The sequence below is a fragment of the Musa acuminata genome, chromosome BXJ3-4, assembly GCF_036884655.1.
Source record: "Musa acuminata AAA Group cultivar baxijiao chromosome BXJ3-4, Cavendish_Baxijiao_AAA, whole genome shotgun sequence".
Classification (NCBI taxonomy): domain Eukaryota; kingdom Viridiplantae; phylum Streptophyta; class Magnoliopsida; order Zingiberales; family Musaceae; genus Musa; species Musa acuminata.
The window spans coordinates 34,943,510-34,963,994 of NC_088352.1; the positions used below are offsets into that span (position 1 = coordinate 34,943,510).

Consider the following 20,485-nt stretch of genomic DNA (forward strand, 5'->3'; position numbering starts at 1 on the left):
CCTGTCTCAACAAATCAGCTAGTGTACGTGGAAGTGTTTCAATGTTCCTCAGTATGATATAGTATGGAAAAGGGAAAGTTTTTAGATACTTTGTAAAAGAAAGTTTCTCCCCTTCAAATGACGCTTCCTGAAAAAAAAAAATTATATACACAATAATAAGAAAAAAAAAAGAAAAAAAAAATTAGTAGCACAAAGAGATCGTCCACATACCATTAGATCCTCAATAGATTCTTGGGGGCTATCAAGAAGTATAAAGGCTATCAATCGCTTTCGATTTAAAACATCCCTTACACAGCGCTTCAAGTTTTCCTGCCATAATTGCTTTCTAGTAGTCAGGAACAGGGCTACCAAACAAGAAAGAAGAAAAGGTGATGGGGCATTATTTTCATACTAGTGCTTCATCTTTGTTATTTGCACATGAATCATGATTAGCAATATCATGTTTTTGTATCAATCCCTAGTATCTCAAACCAAGTCCAAAATAGTGGCCTACTAATTAACAATGATGCTAGGGCAATTATGGAGACAAAGCACTTTTATCACTTATTATACTACGATCTCAAACCATGTCTTCATTAGGTGGACAGATTTTCTTTTATAATTTGAACAAAGGTTTCAAGGATGAAGAAATTAATAAATGTTATTCAACCATGACAATTAACTATTCCGAATATAACACCTCGTTTTGATTCTATGATATAAATATTGTTTGTAACGAGTCGCAGGATATATATGCAAGCATACAAGTTTTATTCAACTGCATAAAAACTAATCAAGATCTGTAACTTTAAAATTCACACCTTCTCATGAAACCTTCCATCAGCTATTATCAAAACGAGCTGGTTCAGCGGGTTCTGGCCTGATGGCATGCGTGCTTTTGATACTGCAGTGTCAAGCATATCGTTCAAGTACTTTAGCAGATCAACTACTGGTTCATCAGCTATGGTGTTGTCTTGCTTGAATGACAAGCTAGAAATCATCTGTTCCAAGTAAGCATATATATGCATAAGCAACACAAGACTCATGAGGTTACTGAAACCAGTATTAAACTGATGATAACATGTGACCCACCTTAACTCCAGCTTCTCCAGTAAATGGCTGATCAAAATCGTGAAGTAACCTAATATTCCCCTTCCCACCAAAACTTGCAACTGCAAATTGGCCAACTTCTAGTTGTGACATTGCCCGACACACTGTTACCAGTGCCTCAATAGCTACACTTCCACAGTGGCTTTCAGACATACTGCGTGAATCATCAACTGCAACCACCACTTGATAATTCCTTTTATTGGGTCTGGTTCTCCTCAACCAGATCTTATCTTTCCTGAAATGGCTTGCAATGTATGGTACAACCTGGACATATCAAGAGTTAAACAAGGATCCAAAATTAACAGAAGATACAATCTATGTTTGATTAACACATAATTTTAAGGGGTAAGTGATGAATGTGACGATCTATCAAGGATGGTTAATATACACTTATTTACCTTCTTCATGTTAATGCGTTTTCCAGTCTTATAATCCCCCTGAAGCTTGCTTGCGAGAGTCGGTTCCATCACCAGGCGCAGCTGTTCGGCCAATTCCTGAGACAATCGTGTTGTGACCACTTCATATCTTTTCCATTCTGAGATAGCTTTTTGCAGCGCCTCATCAGATATTGATTCAATTCCCAAGGACCTGGATAACACCTTATCATCTGGTGATGAATCAAGTGGCAGTACTTTTTCATACATGTATGAACTTTTAAATGACACCATGTCCTCATAGAGATTATGCAAATTACATTGTTCCATTTCTTCTGCTGATGTATCACCTTCAACTGCCATGTCGGGAATCTCATCAACTTTTTCCCTGGGAATCAAATATTGTCTGGATTTAAGATTGCTCGTTTCAGAACTCTCCATCACATTACTTCGATCATTATCTTCATTCTTCAAATTGTGACTTTCATCCCCAGAAAACTTGCTGCCTTTGAAGTCGTTTTTGATTTGGTCAGATGTTGCAGCTGCAAGAGCCTGAGAAGTGCTCTTTTCAGCCTCAGACACAAATCCATATTCTTCTGCATTCTCACCAGCAAGATCCTCAACTAATTCTGACTGATGTTCCTGAGTATCAACTGACACTTTAGCTCTTTCTTTCCAGTCTTCCATGGCATCTCCTAGACTTCTGTATGGATTTGTTCTAGTTCTTTGCATGGACAAATTACTGTCCTGTGAATTCTCAGGTTTTGACTGAAATTGATCATAAGAAACCCCTGAACCATCAACAGAGTTGGGAATGGATATTTCCATTTTGGGCACTTCGTCAGATGGTAAAGACCTTGATGGAGCAATGCTACTATTCATGTCATTACTGTTGGCCCAAGAAATCTCAGCATCCATTGTGAAGTCTACTCCATGAGAATTACTTGCGGACTTCAATGATTCAGTTCCATCTGCTGGATACTCCAATGGCTCAATCTTATCTGATTCCAAAGTTTCTTTATTCGACTCTAAATTCATATTTGCAATTTCAGCTTCCTCTTGCCCTTCTTTATTCTGTGAGTTTTCATCAACTTGATTACAACTGTCATCAACATCAGTTTGTTTGGACTTTTCATCAACAACATCATTTTGCTTGGACTTTTCATCATCCTTCATTTCTTCATCAGACTCACTGGGTTCAGAATTAGCTCCATCCACGACATCTGAACCTTGCGGTTCATCCATGTCTACATCTTCAAAATCTAGTGCCTGTTCCTGAAATTGTATTCCTGTTGAATCTTCAAATGCTTGATTTTTGTCCAGCATCATGTCATCAGCATTTAAATCATCATCACTTTTTTCAGATTCCTTGTTGTCCTCAGTTAGCCTGTCACTTTCATCTCTGTCCATCTCTTCTGAATCCTCCTTAGCAAGGGCATTATCATCTTTTGCTCTGAGTTCTCTACTACTTGAATCTGTCTTCTTGACAGCAGGACCTGACTCATATTTCTCAGTTAAATTTTCAGTATTGCCATCTTCATCCCTATCCCAAGGCTTCTCATCAACTACCTGATCACCATCTGCTGTCTGTCCCATCCTAGAATCCAGGTTCAGGTCTTCCTCATCTTCAAGGTCAGTATCATTGGAATCCCCACTCATGCTAAATGTTTCAGCATCAAAATCCTCTTCCATTTCTATTCCTTTATCTTTGTCACTGGGTCCTTTGTCCAACTTATCCTGTCCTTCCTGCTGGAAATTGACAGCACAACTGTTAGAAGCTAACTATATCATAATATGCTGCAAAAACATTAAGCGCTACTACAAGTACCTTCTCGGAGGAACCAAGGAGCTGATCTTCATCCTCAATCTGATCACTTACATCATTAATGCCTTCACCCTCCCCCATACCAGTTCCACTAGCATCTTCAGATCCATTGCCAGTGGTGGTTTCTATTTCTTCTTGAGCAGTGCCAAATCCTTTAGAAAATACCAAAATAAAAATGTGGGCAAGCACATTTGTCATTTCAGCTATCTGCACAGAGTAACAAGTCAATTCAGTACACAATTGTTTAACGAAAGAAATGAAAGCTGATAAATGAAGAGACAAAAAAGCATACCGCTACATGTGCATCTAAAAACTCAGAAAGGATGCCGTCTCCAAAGGTTAGAATAAGGTCCAAAGGATCACGAAGATTCTTGAGTTGCATCTCTATGTTAGAACAAACTTCAGTTTTCCTGTTCGCAGCAGAACTTGCAAGTTTGCTCTGCAAGATAAGTTATATGTGTAAGCACAAAGGTGATGTCATGGTTCAACAAAATTGAAATTGACAATAATTTCAATCTAAGATTGTGAGCAACTAACATTGAAAATGGAGTTTAAAAGGAGAACATACCGCTGCAACAATTGTGATGCTAAGAGAATCATGAATTCTGTCTAGATGGAGATTCATCATATATAACTGAAAAAGATCTTTCCACGATGTTATATTCTCAGCAGACAATTTTTCAACAGAATTATGGTCACCATAGTATGCATACAGCTTAGCACAAACATCCATCATGAGTTCAGATGTTCTCTCATAATTTTCGCTGTAAAAAGGTTCAATATTCTTGGCATTTTCTCTACAGACGAATTGATTACTCTCATCACGCTGACAAATGAATTCCTTCATTATCATCTTGCCCTGCAAAATTTGTGCACAATTTGAAGGAATGAGCATTTCCAAATTGATTCAGAAGCACAAGCAAACAAAAAATTTTAGCCATAGAGGTACATATCTAAAAAGTAATCTTCCAAAGAAAATTGTGCATGCAAACTAGGCACAGTATCAGGACATAAAAGAAATACTTGTAGGAAGAGTTCGTCAAGTAAGATTTTACACAAAATTGAAATTAGGAAAAATGAGCGGAGCCCAAAAAGCAATTGTCATCAGAAAAAATGGTAAGTCATTAGTATAGACAATCTTTATTTATATTATTATATTCAGACAGAATCATAATAAGTCTGAATATTTAGAAATCAAATAGTTGAACATTGCATCCAGGACAGATGAAAAATCCAATGCTACAGACCTTGTTGATTAGCTCTTCAAAACGATTAAGCAAGGTTCCCTCGACAGATCTCACAACCTTTTGGAAACCCAACACTCGAGTAGCTTCTTCAAAAGCATTAATTGTTTCAAAATTGGACATAACCAATTGCTCCATTTTCTCAGAGACAAGACAGGGAACTTCTGTAGCAGTTGTCACAATCCCATCATTGCCAAGTAGGTACATGTCTAGTATTTCCTGAAATAAAGATTAACCTCAGATGAGGATGTTAACTCAAAGTATATAAGTAAAGCATGCTTGGATGCATGAGATGACTACCTTTGATTTTAAAAATCTAGGAATGAACATATCAATGACAGGACACACAGTGTCAGCTCCATCCCTAGTAATCTTGCAAGTATTCAGATGACCATCTTTTATGCTTCCAAGCAACATACTTGTATCTCTTGACATGGCAAGTAAGCTGTCAAATAGTTGCTGCCAAAAAAAGGAGTCAAACTAAACCAACATGTACATAGGACAAAACTATAAATTAATTTACTCATAACCAAGACCAAAGAAGAATTTACCTTTTGTTCCCACATGCATTTGAGTAGGAGATGTTGGTTCCTAGCTATAATGAAATCACCACTTACTTCTACAGGAAACAGGAAAATAACATAAAAATGTGCTAGAACAGAAGAATAGGAAACTATAAGTTCTCCAGCATGTTACCTTTGCTATGCAACAGAAGAAATTGCTGATGAAGTTTCTTCAGCCGCTTATATTCACTATATATAACAAATCTTTGCTCTTGTTGCATCAAAATTAAATGATCAAGAAAAGAGAGTGCTCGATTTACCTGCATAAAGGTGAGGTAGGAACACGAAAGTGAGGAACATAAAGCATGGCACCATTACAGAACAAACCTATATTACAATAACATTGCTAAATTGCCAACACACTGACCTGCTCTAAACTAAGATCTTTACTAAAACCAAGGCAAATCTCTTTAAGTTGCTGCATGCTAGCCAAGTTTCTGAAGTAGAACTGATTAGCAAACTTCCATTTCAATGCATCTTTATCATCTTCTGGCCTCTCTGAGTGGCTCTGGGAAGTGATGCTCATATTTCCTGGATATTTGTGCCAGAACTCTTGCAGGAGCAAATGTAGCATTTCATATGAAGGCTGAAGGTACAAGTCACTCAGATGGCCTGATTTGGTTCCAATCTGTATGAAACATAGAGAAAGGGGGAATACCATGATCAAACAACAGGAAAAGCTCAATAATCATGAGGAGGTGATGATAGTAGCAGGCTAATTTTCTTCTACAATATTTAACTGAATAAAGCAAATATAATTTATTCCACCTAAAAACTTCCAAGTACTCCCTTGAAAGATCAAAAACAAAAAGATAGCCAGTACCTCATTCAATACAGATCTATGCCTTGATAACCCACTCTCTTCAAGAATCTTTAGCAAATTGCTTAGTGCCCTTCTCTTTCTGAGATTTTTAGTTCCATGTTTCCAGATATGAGCAAGTTGAGCTGCATTTTGGCAAACCCTTTCGAGCGAAGACCAACCTTCCTCCCATAATTTCTTTAAGCCTTCATATGGAGTTTCAGGCATCAAAGACTGTTTGATATCTAACAAACCTGCAGCATTAGCAGCACATATTGCAAAACTTTAATTTGGCAAAAAACTCTTCAACAAACCATAATCCAAACACAGAAGAATATATGCTATCAGATATGTCATACCTCGAGCTTGTAAGAAATCAGTTTTCAGTACCAATTTAACCTTGTCACTCCAGCCATTACACCATAGGAATCTAGATGAAAAGAAGCAGATAGATTAACAATTACCTTGAATTCAATAAAATAAGTTCAAAATAGAATAATTGAGGTACAAAATAGAAAGGGAACCTTTCTGAGTTTCTGAGTTTCATGGCATCAAGAGGAAACTGCAACACATCTAGACTTGTTTCATTGCAAGTACAATTCTCAAGCCAAGCAGGAATTTTCTCTCTCTTCAATGTTACTTCTCGGTTAAGAACAACCATCAAAGGTTGTTGTAAAATATCCTGACAAAGAAAAGAGCCTGGCAGTTAGCACAGAACAATGAATCCAATTACAATAACATAAATATGATATGAATCTACAACAACAAAACCGTAAGTCCCAACTATTTGGGGTCAGGTACATGGATCTTTTGCCACTATTTATATCTCTAAGAAGTCATATATTTAGTTAAATTTAGAGTACTTAAATATTTACTTATGATTTCTATTAAAGTCGGTTTAATCTACTTTTACCTCTCCTCGTACCACTAACGTTAATCATTTCATGATAAGAATCTAGTGTTATAAAAAAAATGTTTTGTTGATGGAATAAATAGTTGTTTAGTCTATAAAAAATTCTTCTCAAAAAATAAATTGAAATAGAAGATCCTTTTCATTCAAGAAGCATGTATCTATTATATATTGGGAAATAATGATTCTAAAGCATTATTTTCAGGATCGATATACAACCCAATCAGAAATATATAATATTAATCATGGATCATAATTTCATACTGTACCGAAGTTTCGAGCATAGCTCGGTACGGTATGGTACAGAGTACCGAGCGATACACCGGGGTGTGTGTGTGTGTGTATATATATATATATATAAGTTAAAAAGAAAAAAAGGCGACGTCGCCCCCTTTTTCTACCCACATGGGGAGAAGAAATGTTGCCTCGACAACGCTTCATTTCTTCTCCCCGTGACGTCGTCAAGGCTTCTTCTCCCCGCACGAATGAGAAGTCGTCGACGACGCCGAGGCTTTGTCACCTCAAACGAGAAGAAAGCAACATCTCATCTGTAGCGTCCGACGAGGGAGGGTGGCGACGGATCGAGATCATCGAGGGAGAGTGGCGCCGGATCTCCAAGTTCTCCCTTTTCTTCTCCCTCTTATTTCTTCTCCCTTGGCTAATACCACCCGATAGCGGGTGGCGACGATCAAAATCGATCGTCACTGATCGATTTAAGGTGGTAACGGGGCGGAAACAGCCCCAATTGACAGTACCGCCCGGTAGTGGGTGGTCCGCGTATCGGTCTGTTGATGGATCAGTACGTACCCCCTGGTACGAGCAGTATTATTCAAAATTAAAATCCTTGGTATTAATAAACAACAACAATAATAAGAGATGGGCAAATTATACATTAAATTTTTGAATAAGTTTCCGCATCTTCTGCCTGGCCCTGCTGAAGCTTTCTATGGACGAGTAGTTGTGAGGATGCTCCCAATGTAAAAGCTTAAGATGCTCTTTCAAATCTTTTTCTATAGTTCTTCTACCATTCTCAATGTGCTCCAAAACTCTGAAAGTGGAGAAGAAATAGTTACAACTTGCCTTAATCTTTTAAAAAGAATAGTGGAAATCAAACTACAAAAATTATTAAGTTTTTTTCTGAACTTACAATGGCATGAATTGCACATAATAACCAAAAGCATTGTACAGGATGTTCAGATTCTCTCTCATAGCAGGACTGCCATAAATCATTTAGGAGTAAGTACTTGACAAATGTATAATAAAAAAATAATTTCCCTAAGAAATGGTATAAAGAACATTACTGACATCAGAATAATAGCTTCAAATTTATGCCTGACAATCAAACAAATGAAGATTTGCATCCCGACATCCACAAGAAGGAGAAAACAAAAAAAATATTATGTCCACACTCCACATGTACTGGGCCACTAAAGTTGCTATAAGAAATATGTGAATGATAAACAAAATGAGTGCAAGGATACCAAAGCCCACAAGCATGAACAACTCATGAAGAAATACCTCTCAAAGCTCAAGTTAAACCACTACAGCGCAGGAGCTCCAAGTTAGTAACAAACAAGTTTTACAATGACTCATAATTATCATAATCGAATCGGAAAGCGATCCAGTCAAGCCTTTGGTCACTACGTCAATGGTCGAACCAATGGATCAACTTATCAGACCGCATTTTTAATTAAAAATATTATAAAATACATAAAAATAATTTAAAATTAAATATAGTAAAACTAATAATTTAATTTAAAAATAATTTTATACAACTGAAAATAAAACTTTAATTGTATTAAAAATGATAAAAGTGCCAACATCAACTAACATTATAAACATAAACATTTATCCATATTAAAAAACATGTCACAAAATCAATGGTAGTAATAATACCAATCCAATTCAAAATCAATTATTTATTGATATAGGAGAAATAATTTATCCAATATAATTGTCACGATTTAAACAGCATATACACCAATTCTTGATCAACATGGATACCTTTTTAGTAATCAAAACAGCATTTAATAATTCAAGCCCAATTAGTCAATTCCATATTATAATCTGAATTTTTAAATTCATTTTTGCTTATTGCAATATTTGTTTTGTTCTACAAATTTAATTCTGTTTAGATAGATTTTGCAAGCTCTGACTTAATCTCTCTCATCTTCTTCTTCATCATCAATAAAGTCATTAATTATTATATCCTAATTTATTTCTCAATGACAAATAATAAGAAATATTTAATGTAATATCCTCTTAAACAAATAATAAGAAAGATTTAATTTAAGGTTATTTAAGTAATATTTTGTTATACAAAACCTGATCATATGTAACCCAGACAGTTCATGCAAGTTATCCAAAACCAACTGGGTCAATTCTGGTTTTTCAACACATCCAATCCATTAAGTGAATCAGACTGATTAATGGTCTAGTTCTGGTTTTTCCAGTCCAACCACCCGGTTTGGTCTGGTTCTAATAACTCGTGTAACGAATTCTAAGTAGGCCAAGGTTTAAACACTAGTTGGATTGATATAAAAATGATACAAACTTTGCTTAATTTCTCACGGCATGGACTACTTAACAAGCTAATTTCTGGATTATTATATGATTTACACAGAGCAATTTGACAAGTTATAGTGCCCTATATAAAATTTTACATTAAACTTTCTACTAAGCTTTACAAACTCCAACTCAGGATAACAAGAACACAAGCAGATACTCATTGATAAGTAGCTGAATATTTTCCACTGTATAATTTACATTGATTGGAAACAAATAAGGTGGAGCCAATTCATTTCATCAATGTTATATTAATCAATGAGCCCGATTTCATAAAAAGAAAAAAAAAAGAATACCCTAAATATGTAGATGGCCACTATTTACCTACGTGCCATGTCTTGTGCTAATGCAGGATGTTCGTTAGCACCAAGAGTGCCAACATTGACAGGACAGTGTAAATCATGCAGATGCACTCTATAATTCGATAGTGATTTATTAGCAACAACTAAATTCTGAAGTTCAAAACCGGTTTGTTTTAACATCACGACAAGATTCATCTAAAGGAAATGAAAATGGGTCTTATTCATGTGCAATTATGATCATTTATACCAAAGTGACAGAGTTTAGCAAATATTTTTAAGGCTATTGTTACTAATAGAGTTCAGCAAAATGTTTTAGGGTACTGCACTACTGCTCAAAATTAATTAGTTTAAAATTTTTATATTAATAACTAACACAAAACAGATTTACATATCATAATCTTATTCCTGTTGGATATAGATCAACTCAAACATTGAAGTTTGAAAGTCATTTCAAATATTTCTTTTTACATTTTTGGGATTTAAAGGGTTTAAATTTAGTAAGATTTAAGGTTTATCTAAGCATTTTGAAAAGCGTGAAAAATTACCTTGGGGATAAAAGTAATGCTTTGATCTATCTGAAGATTCTGAACTGCCATAAACATTGGAAATCACAACCTTTCATGCTTGCTACACAAGCCAATATAATAATGGAAGAAGATCTTAAAACTTTTAGAAATAAGGCTTGCTAGCTTATAAATAATGTTCCATTCCATTTTCTCTCCTATTTTTAACAAATACAAAGTGTTTTACACAATCATGTCATATTTTAGTATATTAAGACAAAAAGAGTAGCCCACCCTTACCTATGAAGCATGGACAAAATATTATGCATTACCAATTTGCAGAATATGTCTAATCTCAAAGTCAAACAAAACATAGCAGATATTACAATAAAAGAGAGATTTTTGTGTGGCAACTTCTAAAATCTATCGAGGTACACTTATATATCACAATTAAAATTAAACAATTGACATGAACTTATTCAAAAGAAAAGAAACAACTTATATCGACACATACTTCAAAAAATTCGAGAAAATAACAAGAATTTATAGTGCGAGAATATGATATCATCATTTTACTTATATTAACCGCAAAATGATGCTCAATATAAGACAACAAAATATTTTACAAACTCACGAAAAGTATCAATAGTATCCAATTTCTTACAGAATTACACAGTTTAAAAATGTACCAACATATCCCAAAAGTACCCAACACCGGCTACTGATGTGACAACTGCCTTAAAATTAAAATTTGAAAACTAGCATTTCCACACCTAAAATAGAGCATCACTTCCTGGCCCCAATATGAGAGAATGTCCATTTAACCTATTTGTTTATTTCCTATTTAGTCATATGGCTACAGTATCACAGTTCTCACCCTGTCAGAATCAAATTTGCTATCCACAAGTATCATGCTGGTTCTTTCATCATTCAACAAAGTACATAAAACAGTACACAAAATTGGGAGATGGGAGATGGTTTACAGAACTGCACCTGGAATACGCTTTCAAAACAACACCATGATTGAGCTGACCATGGAAAGCAAGAAGAAGGTTAAGACGTTTCTTGAACTCTCCAACATTGGAACTTCCAACAAAGTCCTCAATACTGCATGTTATCATTTGCTTAAAGCCAAGTTGGAATTAAGTTTTATTAAAAATGTTAATATAAGGTGTGGTGCATGCCTTTGCATAGTGAACAGTTTATCAGCCTCAGCATCACCAGATCCTCTACGATGGAGAACTGCATATAAAGGGAACCATAGCTGCACTCAACCAAGCAGAAATTCAGTAGGTAGAAATGTGTCTGACCATCGAAATACGATTCACTTAAACAAAGAATCACATATGTATCTATGTATGTCCACATGTATGTACATATGCATACACATACAGGCGCGCGCGCACAGATTTCTAACCTTTCCAGCATTGTTCTCATATTGTTCCACAACCTCATCAAGTAAAGTAGGCCAACAGTCTAATTCAAGTTTTTGCCATGAAGAGATCAAAGAATAAATTGGATGGAGCAGATCTGCAGGTAAAAAAATTAACTAATTTTACAACAATAATCAATGAGGAAAAAAAGGAAAAAAATTAAGTAGGACAAATATATTACCCGTGAGAGAAAACATGGAAGCATTTTCCTGCAAAAATTCGGCTCTGCCAACTAAAAGTTGCAGACTGAGTAAAGCCTTTAGAACAAGATTACATTTCACATGCAAAAAAGGTAATAATAGCCATAAGATATTGATTAAAGCCCCAGACGAGTAATCTTGGTCACGAAATAGGATAAAACAAATACAAATGAAGTACCTTAGACAAAGGTGTGCTAGGATGTTCTGACAAGAGTTTGTCAATAGCATGCAATAAATTCTGGAGACCAGGATGCTCTGGCCACTCTTTCAGAAAAAAATTAACCCGCTCTTGAATGACAGTGAGTGGTTTCACCATTTTATGTAATAATGAAGCATTTGAATCCTGAAAAGAGAACCAACTACAGCTTGAGATGCTAGATGAAGATAGCAGCCTAGGAGGAAAGTATCATAACAAGCATAACCTTGTATATATTGTAAGCATGAGATGATTGGGAAGCTATGCCTAATGTTTCTTCATGCTCCAAGCATACACGAAACAAGTGCTCTGGCATAAGTTTGTCATCCAAGATGGGCCTAAATACATCAAGGTCTGAAAAAGAAAAATAGCTAATAATGAACCATCTATACCATGGAATTAAAGAATTCGTAAGCATCACAGAGATCTCGCAACTGACCTTTCATAATTTTGGCCCCCAACCTATATGATTCCAAGAAGGAGCATATTTTATCTTCTTTAGCCAGAAAACAAATGCCAGGCTGATATCATTCCAGAAACAAACAGTGACAAGTCATAAGTTTATGTAAACAGATTTTGAGACATAATAATATATTGCATTCCAACAACATAGCAGTCAAATTAAAAAGGATTATCCTAAACACTGAATAACCCATGACTGACTTTATATGTTTCTTTCCGAATTAGGACAAAACAGTTGGAAGGTTAATACTGGACTTATTGTAGTAATGTCCTTTTCGTCTGATAGGACTGTAATCATTCGATAAAGATTGAGTGTTGCTACCAACTTGAGTTTCTCCATCATTTTATAAGAGTAAAATTGGACATTAGATATCGAAATTCCATAATGCAAAATCAAATACTTTTTTACTCTTTTAGCACAAAAATGAAAGTCAGTGCTATCAAGATGGTTTATAACACTGAGGCTCTAAATCTTGTTCACTGTGAAAAATATTAGGTGATAAAACTAACTATTCTAACACAAGAAAAATCCAATAAACTAGTACAGCAAGAAAAACCTCCACCTTGTAGAATCATTTTCTAGCTAGTGATAGAAGAGTATATGAGAAAGATGGGGAGAAAGAGAAATGAATGGATTTACTTTTACAACGAGACCAATTGATCCAAATAACTGATCATGAACTTTTACCAAACTCTTCAAAATGGACTCTGGAATAAGGTCCCATTCTTCATCCATATTTTCATCCTCTTTAGCAGGTTTCTTCTGAAAAGCAGAAATATTAAGAATTGGGAACCAAGGAGAACCTTAGCAAGCAATTAAGAAAAAAAAACTTGATACCATTTCGATAAACTCCTGTTCCACTTTGTTACTCTCAGATATAAGACTCCCATCAGAATCCAACTGACTGAGAGGAGATACATATTCGTCCATAATATCTTCTAGTTTAGTTAAACGTGGTCGGAACTTAAAGTATTGAGCTTCATCACCTTCCTTGGCTTTCAATTCTGATTTCATACTCATCCATAGCTTTGAGAAGTGATCAAATGTACCATTCAACAGCTTGGAAGCAAAGGAAAAAGAATCAGGTTCCTTGTTCTTAAAGCTGCTCAAAGTTTTGAATAATCAATTAAAACTAAAGAGCCTACCAGGAAGCAGTTCTCGCCCATTATTCGTGAATAGGAAATTTTATCAGCTGTTCGAATGAGAACAACATATTGAATTGTATTCTCAAGCTGTAGAGGTGAATCCTGTTACAAAGGGTGCACACTTGAGTAACACAAGAATTAAAAATGTTATTCTGGATTGACAAAACAGAAGAACCTAGAAACCTCAGTGATAGAAAAGCAAGTATATTACCACTTTCTCTGGATTAATCACACTTGAAGCATTAACTAACTTTTTCAGTAAACCAATATCAAACTCAGGTTCACTATCCTTCATATTTACAGGATTGGTCCCAGCAAGCAAGTCTCTGGGAAATTGCATAAACGAATAGACTTCATCCTGCATCGCAGAGTATTTGAAAATGTGAATAACAATTACTGGAGTACTAATTTAAATGTCACAAACTTGATAAAAAAAACCCATAAAGTAAATGTTGGACTCGGGCCTAGTAAGTATTTAAGCAAGAAAATCAGAAAAAACTAGTAATACCCAAATGAGACAACACTTATTTCTGAAATTGGTTGTTACAGAGAAATTAGAATTTAGTATATTGAAAAATTGAACCAAACACCTACCAAGATCTTCTGAATATCCTCTCCATCAAGCTTCTCCAGATAGTCTCTTTCCAGAGCACTAGATAGAGCCAGTGATAAACCCAACTTCATTTCATAAACAGCTACTTGAACTGGTTGAACTAGGTCAATATACTCTGCATACTCTTCTGATAGTCGCTCAATGAATGAGGATGATGTAGCCTGAATACATATCAATGGTTGAAGCAGAGAGCCAAAACGCCAAAACCATATAACAAATATACATATAACAAAAACAAACAAATTGAAAATCTTGGCTAAGCATGTGGTATACCTGCCAGTTGCATGCCATATCAACCATTAATGGGATATCTGTCTTGTGTTTCAGATTCTCCACCAATGCCATGCAGGATGATAGAAGCTTGCTAAAATCAGCACAAGCTGATCGTAAGTTCCGATACCTAGAAGGTTCAGGGCGAAACACAACCTGTAAAACAATAAATTGTGTAAAAGAAATGTCTTTTCAAAAAGTTGCCTTAACTATCACACTGATAATAAATCATTATACTCAACAGGAGAGACTTTTGATAGATTTTCAAGAAAGGTTCCAATGTGCAAAAAGAAAACATCTATACAACTACCCTAAAATAAAATAAGAAAGTATGTGAAAATTAAATTGGTGTTGGAGTATATATATCGCCTGAAAAAAAAATACTGCCAAGAAATTATTGGAAATATTTCTAACAATATGCCAGAAAATGTATTTTTTTGTAAAATGTGATTAGATAACTAATTTGAACATTATGGATCATAACCAGAACGATTAGTGACCCCAAAAGTATCATGATCCAGATATGTATCACGCTTAAAATGAACAAAGCTTGACTATAATTTTGAATCTTTAGTATTGACAATCAGCCACCAAAGTCGGCCAGGAACAAATGGAAACTACTAAGAATGCATACCATAGCAAACCCCATTCTCTGATAAAAGTGTCATGACGATAATGATGCAAATAATTAGCATATGGTAATATCCATGACAGCAGGCAGACTTTTAAAAGTAATTTCATCACCCATATATTCGTAGAAAGTGAATTCTACAGAGAACATTCAGCTTCTGTTTGTTGTGTTTGTTGGATGAGACAATGACAAGACATGAACAACTAACAAAAGTCTATGCGAGTTACCTTCAAGTCAAACAAAGAGTTCATAAATTTAGCTTGTGTTTTATACTATAGAAGGTAAGTTAAAAACACGACCTTTGCCCGTAATTTTTTCTCTTCCGCCTTGAACTTTTGCAATGCAAGTAATCTCTGATTTTCATCATAAATCATTAAGTTCCTTCCAGATAAGCGTTCACATTCTAGGCGGACCTGAAGATATTAAAGTAATGGCAAAGAAGAAAATTTCAAAAAAAGCCTAGTCAAGCATGGTGATCAATGAGGTGCTAAGTTACTGCACCAACCAACAATGTTGACAGGAACCTATCATTCACCAATCAGAGGCATTGGTAATAAGTGAAACAATATCACAGATGAAAATATCCAACTTGAGTAACAAACATTGAGTTAATCAATTTCTTTAAAATTTGCAAGATCCGTTTACATGTTTCGAAGAGAGTTATTTATGACGGTATAATACACATTATAGATGTCAGATACCGTGCACTGGAAGATAATTTCTACAAGATGATAAAATAGGAAAACACATTGAGCATGCTTTTAAATGTCACTGGGACAGGTATAATCCCTCTGATTCTTGCAGATCTGAGTAGCAGCATGGACTACTACAGACATCTTTCCATAAACTCATTCAGCCTGCTTAGGGCTTTTAAGAGTGGTCCACACATGGCTTTCAACCTAAACCAAATCAAAAACAAAGAAGTTACCCCTTGAGGGGCTCAGAACACTTAAGTTTGATGTTGTGCCTCATATTGTTATCTTCAAATGAAGGCAAGAAAGAACCAAGGAAGAAGAAACGAAAAAGAGGAAGACCTCAGAAATGCTAAAAGGAGGAGATATGGGATATGTCACAGTTATTTAAGTACAAAAAACAACATAGATTATCCATTTCATGGAAACAACCAAAAAATACACCAGTACCTTCATTTCAAGGTCAAGGAAGGAGATCTTATGTAACATATTTGAATGTTTGAACGAGTACTGCAACACAGGATCAGGACCATCTTGGTTTAGCAGATGAAACCGTAGCATGCCAATATGCAACCATGCACAACCGATGTTATAAAGAGAATCTGTTCAAGAATGCAATTAAAGTAAGAAAGCAAAAAAAACCATCAAAGCAAGCAAATATAAATAAAGAATATTTCTGAAGTAATACGATACTAAGACAATAAATTCTATATATTTGAATTGCATAATGTTCTCAGTTCTTGATTAGGACAGACCAGAAGATGGACTCTTGATGTAAAGTTCCCTGAGCAAAGGTTCTACAAGTGAATCCACAAGTGAAGTCAGCACAGCATGATTTGATGATGAAATGAGCGACTTCAGAATCTCTATATCTTCATGCTGGAGCAACAAATATGACAATTACAACTTAAAACTCACATCTTGATATAAATCAGGAATTAAGCTAAAACAAAAAATTTTAGAAAATCGAAACTAAGATGGGTGGATCAAGTCAAATATAGATGCAAACAATAAACGTCGCATACATTGCACATGGGGTATGGCCTCCCAAGACATAATTTAAGTTATTTCCATCTTGTTAGTATTTTATTCTGTTTTAAATCAGGTTAAAAAGAACAATAGTATATTTCAAGAACTTTGAACTTGAAGATACTTTCAATTGTTTTAGTTCTCCATCTTTTCTTAGATATTCTTGAGTGATCTCGGAGTGGATATGTAATAGTTTTGAGACTATAGAACAATACATCATTAGACCAAATCAGAAACCACCACAATTCTGAATACTACAGTACCATGAATCAAGACACTATCCTTGGATCATAGTTCGGGTAGGGGGATAATTGGACTTTTGTATTGTGTCATATATCAAGACAACATTGGATTTGCAAGCAGTCTCCTGGCATGCCAATTTATTCTTCTCATAATACTATGACTCTTGGAAACCATTAAACCGACAAATACAATGCAAATACTTAACCTGCATTCATGCTACCACAAAAATAAAAAAAGAACCAACAACCAAAAATATATCATCAGATATTAATTTAATTATGGTGTCAATGAATTTTTGATAAAACCCATTAGAAATGAATATTTTCATTTTTCTCCAGTAGAAAGACCATTAAGACAAACAAAGAAAAAACTATATAGGCACAAAAACTTTGGAGTAAGCATAATTTACTGTTTCCACAAAGTCATGATACTTTGATATGGAAATTGTTGCCAGACCAATTCACTTTATAATACATAAATAGTTTCTTTAAAACCTAAAACGAAAGGGCCTCTGTTCCAATCTTTGCATCTTACATACTGAAAGAAGCTGTCTAAAATGTGATTCATCCAAGTCATTTTAGCATTATTGTCAGATTTCCTAGAGTACCCGACCACAAGCACATGATTCCATAAATAAAAATCTTAACATGTGATGAACTTAATGAAGAGATGAAAAGACAACTGCTTTGAGTTGCAAACATAATATCAAAAAGTACAAATAATTATACAACTGCTTTGAATTGGAAACGACTTACCCTTGTACCACTTCCAAAAGCTGAACAAAGAATTGATTTGATCTTGCTAAATACATCTTTGTCAAAATATTTATAATGCACATTTATGACCTGTAACCATCATAAAGAAAAATAATGAAACATCATGTATGCAAAGCACCAAAATCAACAAAATAGATTACCTGTCTGAAAAGAGAATCAGCGACCGAGTGAAGAAAATAAACCATATCTCCTTGCAATAGTCTCGCTTGCCAAAGACTTCTCGAAGCAACTCTAAGCTTCAAACAATGAACATCATAGTCCTTAATAGACGAATTACTTTGCCTGTAAAACAGAGAATATCATGCCACTTAATATTCTAAAACAGTTAAGATCGTGTATGTAACATACAATAAAAATTCAGATTGTTGCAATCTTTACAAATTTCAAAATTCAAATAAGTAATCAAGAAAATAACTAGATGTAAATATCTCATGGACGTCACATGATAAAATGCATTTTAAGATCCAGATAGTTAGCTTGAAAATTATTGACACATCTGTGCAACAACGATATAAAAAGCAGCAAATATAATTTTATAAACTAATAGATGATTCTACAGGATCTTGTCGATTATCACTGTTCTTGATGGAAGCACAAGGAGGCAGGATTCGTCAAAATGGCTCTTTGACATCTGCATGAAAAGGTAAAAAAATGATTGAATGATAGGATAGAAATATCATATTAAGGAAAAAAACCCAAGAAACGTTAAGTACCAGGAACTGTTTCGAGCAAAAACTCCACATGGAAGTATGAAACTTGAACCACATGTCCAGAAGAAAATTGGCAAGCTCTCCATGAACTATTAAAATTTTCATGGATCAAAGAACATGAACAGAAAGTTAACTTACTGTGATAATTAAACAATTTTAGATAAGTACTGACAATGTTATGGCAAGTTCACTCACCTGAACCCATCGACTTCCATGCATCTAGAATCCACAAAATCATTTGATGAGGTGTAAAATCACTAGGTGGCCTTGATGACAAGTTCAGCGAGAAATTCAAAGCATGTACAAGTCGATCAGATGATTTAAGGAGAACCTAATGTCACAAGCAGAGAGAGAAGAAAAACAAGGGTCAACATAAGAGAGAATGAGAGATGAAGAGAGAGTTCACGAAGGAAGTCTCCAAAATGAAAACAACTAAATAGACAATTACCAGAAAATTAAAGGATTCACTAATAAAAGCTATACAATTTTGTATTCTGTTTGGCAAAATACACCACATCAAAGTGCAACAAAGAGAAAAGCAAAAGTATGACCAAGAGAAACAAAAAAAATAACAAGTAACAACAGCATAAATATCATTATAGTAAGTAAGACTTCTTGAGATAAACTACTATGTTACCAGATGCAGTCATATTAAGCTGCATATGGCATACCACAAATATGTTTACATAATTGAATGATCTTTGGTATATTTTTTACGTAAAAATCAACTTTCAACTTAACGCAAACAAGAATCCATCCAATCATCTATAGATGATGATATTTTATCTCTCAAAGAGGCAACACATTAGATTATCTGAACAGCATTTGCTTAGATTGAAAATTATGATGCAAATGGTGTGGCAATATCAATACGCAACTAGGATACTCTACTGCTTTCCAAGAAATATACAGATACACATGGCATAATGGAAAGATTAGTCGAAGGTAAGAAAAATTTGAGAAAAAAAGATAAAAATAACATCAAACAGATCTTCTGATCATGTGTGGTCTCCTCTTCTTGAAAACAATGTTGACAAATGTAGATGATGATCATCATAAGGAACTGCTTACCTGACTTATAGGAACTGTACTAGAGGGCTGCTTGACACATGTATAATGGAATGTGCATTCAAAAAGAAATCAAATTGATTCAAATTTCATACCATAGTTTGCAATACCGTACCGCTCGGAAAGGGCAGTATATACTGGTCCGATAGAGGACCGGTATGGGCAGTACATCAGTACACCTTAGTGTACCGTATGCCGATACACTCAGTACAGCTTAGTAGATACCATACCGACAGCTGATCGGTACACCAGTTCAGTACGGTATTCAGAACCTTGGTTGAAACATGCATCAGCTAAAAACTACTGGATTTTTATAAACAACAAAAAAGAGAGCTACTGAAGATTATAAAGTGAGATATTGCAACAATCATAGTCCTCAAAATGCTAAATAACTAACTCATTATAAAAATTACTGGTATCCATTCTGAAATTGAGATCTTCTAGTAGCTTCTAAACTCAATCATATGAAAAAGCACAAAAGTGTCAAAGACTTATTACAAGGCCTTATGAATGGAATACAAAGAATATTAATTGACTGAGTTGTACATGCTAAATAATTGTTGGACCAGGACAACTGTAAAACGACCCAACAAAAATCCTCCGAAACTAATCAACACTAAATTCTTAGTATTTCAAGAATAATATTAAAGTGGATACCTCCACAATTAATATGGAAGCTGGTCCATTAATATTTGTTTTTCTACCATAAATTCCTTTTCTTTTTCCAAAATTAGATATAGATCAACAAAATCTTGAACTAAGCACCATCTTAGAAACTCAACAATCAAACACACAAAGTCCACATTATGAATGCACTGGTCAGCCAAGAAAATAATTTAACA

General features: G+C 34.8%; 1 protein-coding gene across 5 annotated transcripts in view; it reads right to left on the bottom strand.

Moving 5' to 3' along the window:
- LOC103981671 (midasin) overlaps window positions 1-20,485 on the bottom strand; it is a 71,420-nt gene that overhangs the window by 802 nt on the left and 50,133 nt on the right. For 2 of the 5 annotated variants that reach the window (XM_009398446.3, XM_018828438.2), the window contains 39 exons: window positions 18,771-18,906; window positions 18,579-18,664; window positions 18,423-18,496; window positions 18,006-18,147; window positions 17,845-17,934; window positions 16,573-16,696; window positions 16,268-16,419; window positions 15,425-15,538; window positions 14,498-14,650; window positions 14,206-14,385; window positions 13,823-13,969; window positions 13,612-13,713; window positions 13,304-13,525; window positions 13,106-13,228; window positions 12,443-12,524; window positions 12,230-12,357; window positions 11,986-12,150; window positions 11,789-11,864; window positions 11,592-11,704; window positions 11,359-11,438; window positions 11,168-11,281; window positions 7,952-8,020; window positions 7,696-7,852; window positions 6,419-6,576; window positions 6,254-6,324; window positions 5,919-6,148; window positions 5,463-5,723; window positions 5,229-5,355; window positions 5,084-5,151; window positions 4,833-4,991; window positions 4,536-4,751; window positions 3,857-4,147; window positions 3,581-3,727; window positions 3,292-3,495; window positions 1,488-3,212; window positions 1,072-1,353; window positions 801-980; window positions 211-309; window positions 2-127 (listed from right to left, as the gene is read on the bottom strand). In XM_009398446.3, coding sequence (XP_009396721.2) covers window positions 2-127; window positions 211-309; window positions 801-980; window positions 1,072-1,353; window positions 1,488-3,212; window positions 3,292-3,495; window positions 3,581-3,727; window positions 3,857-4,147; window positions 4,536-4,751; window positions 4,833-4,991; window positions 5,084-5,151; window positions 5,229-5,355; window positions 5,463-5,723; window positions 5,919-6,148; window positions 6,254-6,324; window positions 6,419-6,576; window positions 7,696-7,852; window positions 7,952-8,020; window positions 11,168-11,281; window positions 11,359-11,438; window positions 11,592-11,704; window positions 11,789-11,864; window positions 11,986-12,150; window positions 12,230-12,357; window positions 12,443-12,524; window positions 13,106-13,228; window positions 13,304-13,525; window positions 13,612-13,713; window positions 13,823-13,969; window positions 14,206-14,385; window positions 14,498-14,650; window positions 15,425-15,538; window positions 16,268-16,419; window positions 16,573-16,696; window positions 17,845-17,934; window positions 18,006-18,147; window positions 18,423-18,496; window positions 18,579-18,664; window positions 18,771-18,906 — 7,173 coding nt within the window. The remainder of the gene's footprint in view (window position 1; window positions 128-210; window positions 310-800; window positions 981-1,071; window positions 1,354-1,487; window positions 3,213-3,291; window positions 3,496-3,580; window positions 3,728-3,856; window positions 4,148-4,535; window positions 4,752-4,832; window positions 4,992-5,083; window positions 5,152-5,228; window positions 5,356-5,462; window positions 5,724-5,918; window positions 6,149-6,253; window positions 6,325-6,418; window positions 6,577-7,695; window positions 7,853-7,951; window positions 8,021-11,167; window positions 11,282-11,358; window positions 11,439-11,591; window positions 11,705-11,788; window positions 11,865-11,985; window positions 12,151-12,229; window positions 12,358-12,442; window positions 12,525-13,105; window positions 13,229-13,303; window positions 13,526-13,611; window positions 13,714-13,822; window positions 13,970-14,205; window positions 14,386-14,497; window positions 14,651-15,424; window positions 15,539-16,267; window positions 16,420-16,572; window positions 16,697-17,844; window positions 17,935-18,005; window positions 18,148-18,422; window positions 18,497-18,578; window positions 18,665-18,770; window positions 18,907-20,485) is intronic. The other 3 variants (XM_018828431.2, XM_065146184.1, XM_018828435.2) reach the window with 3 other exon arrangements.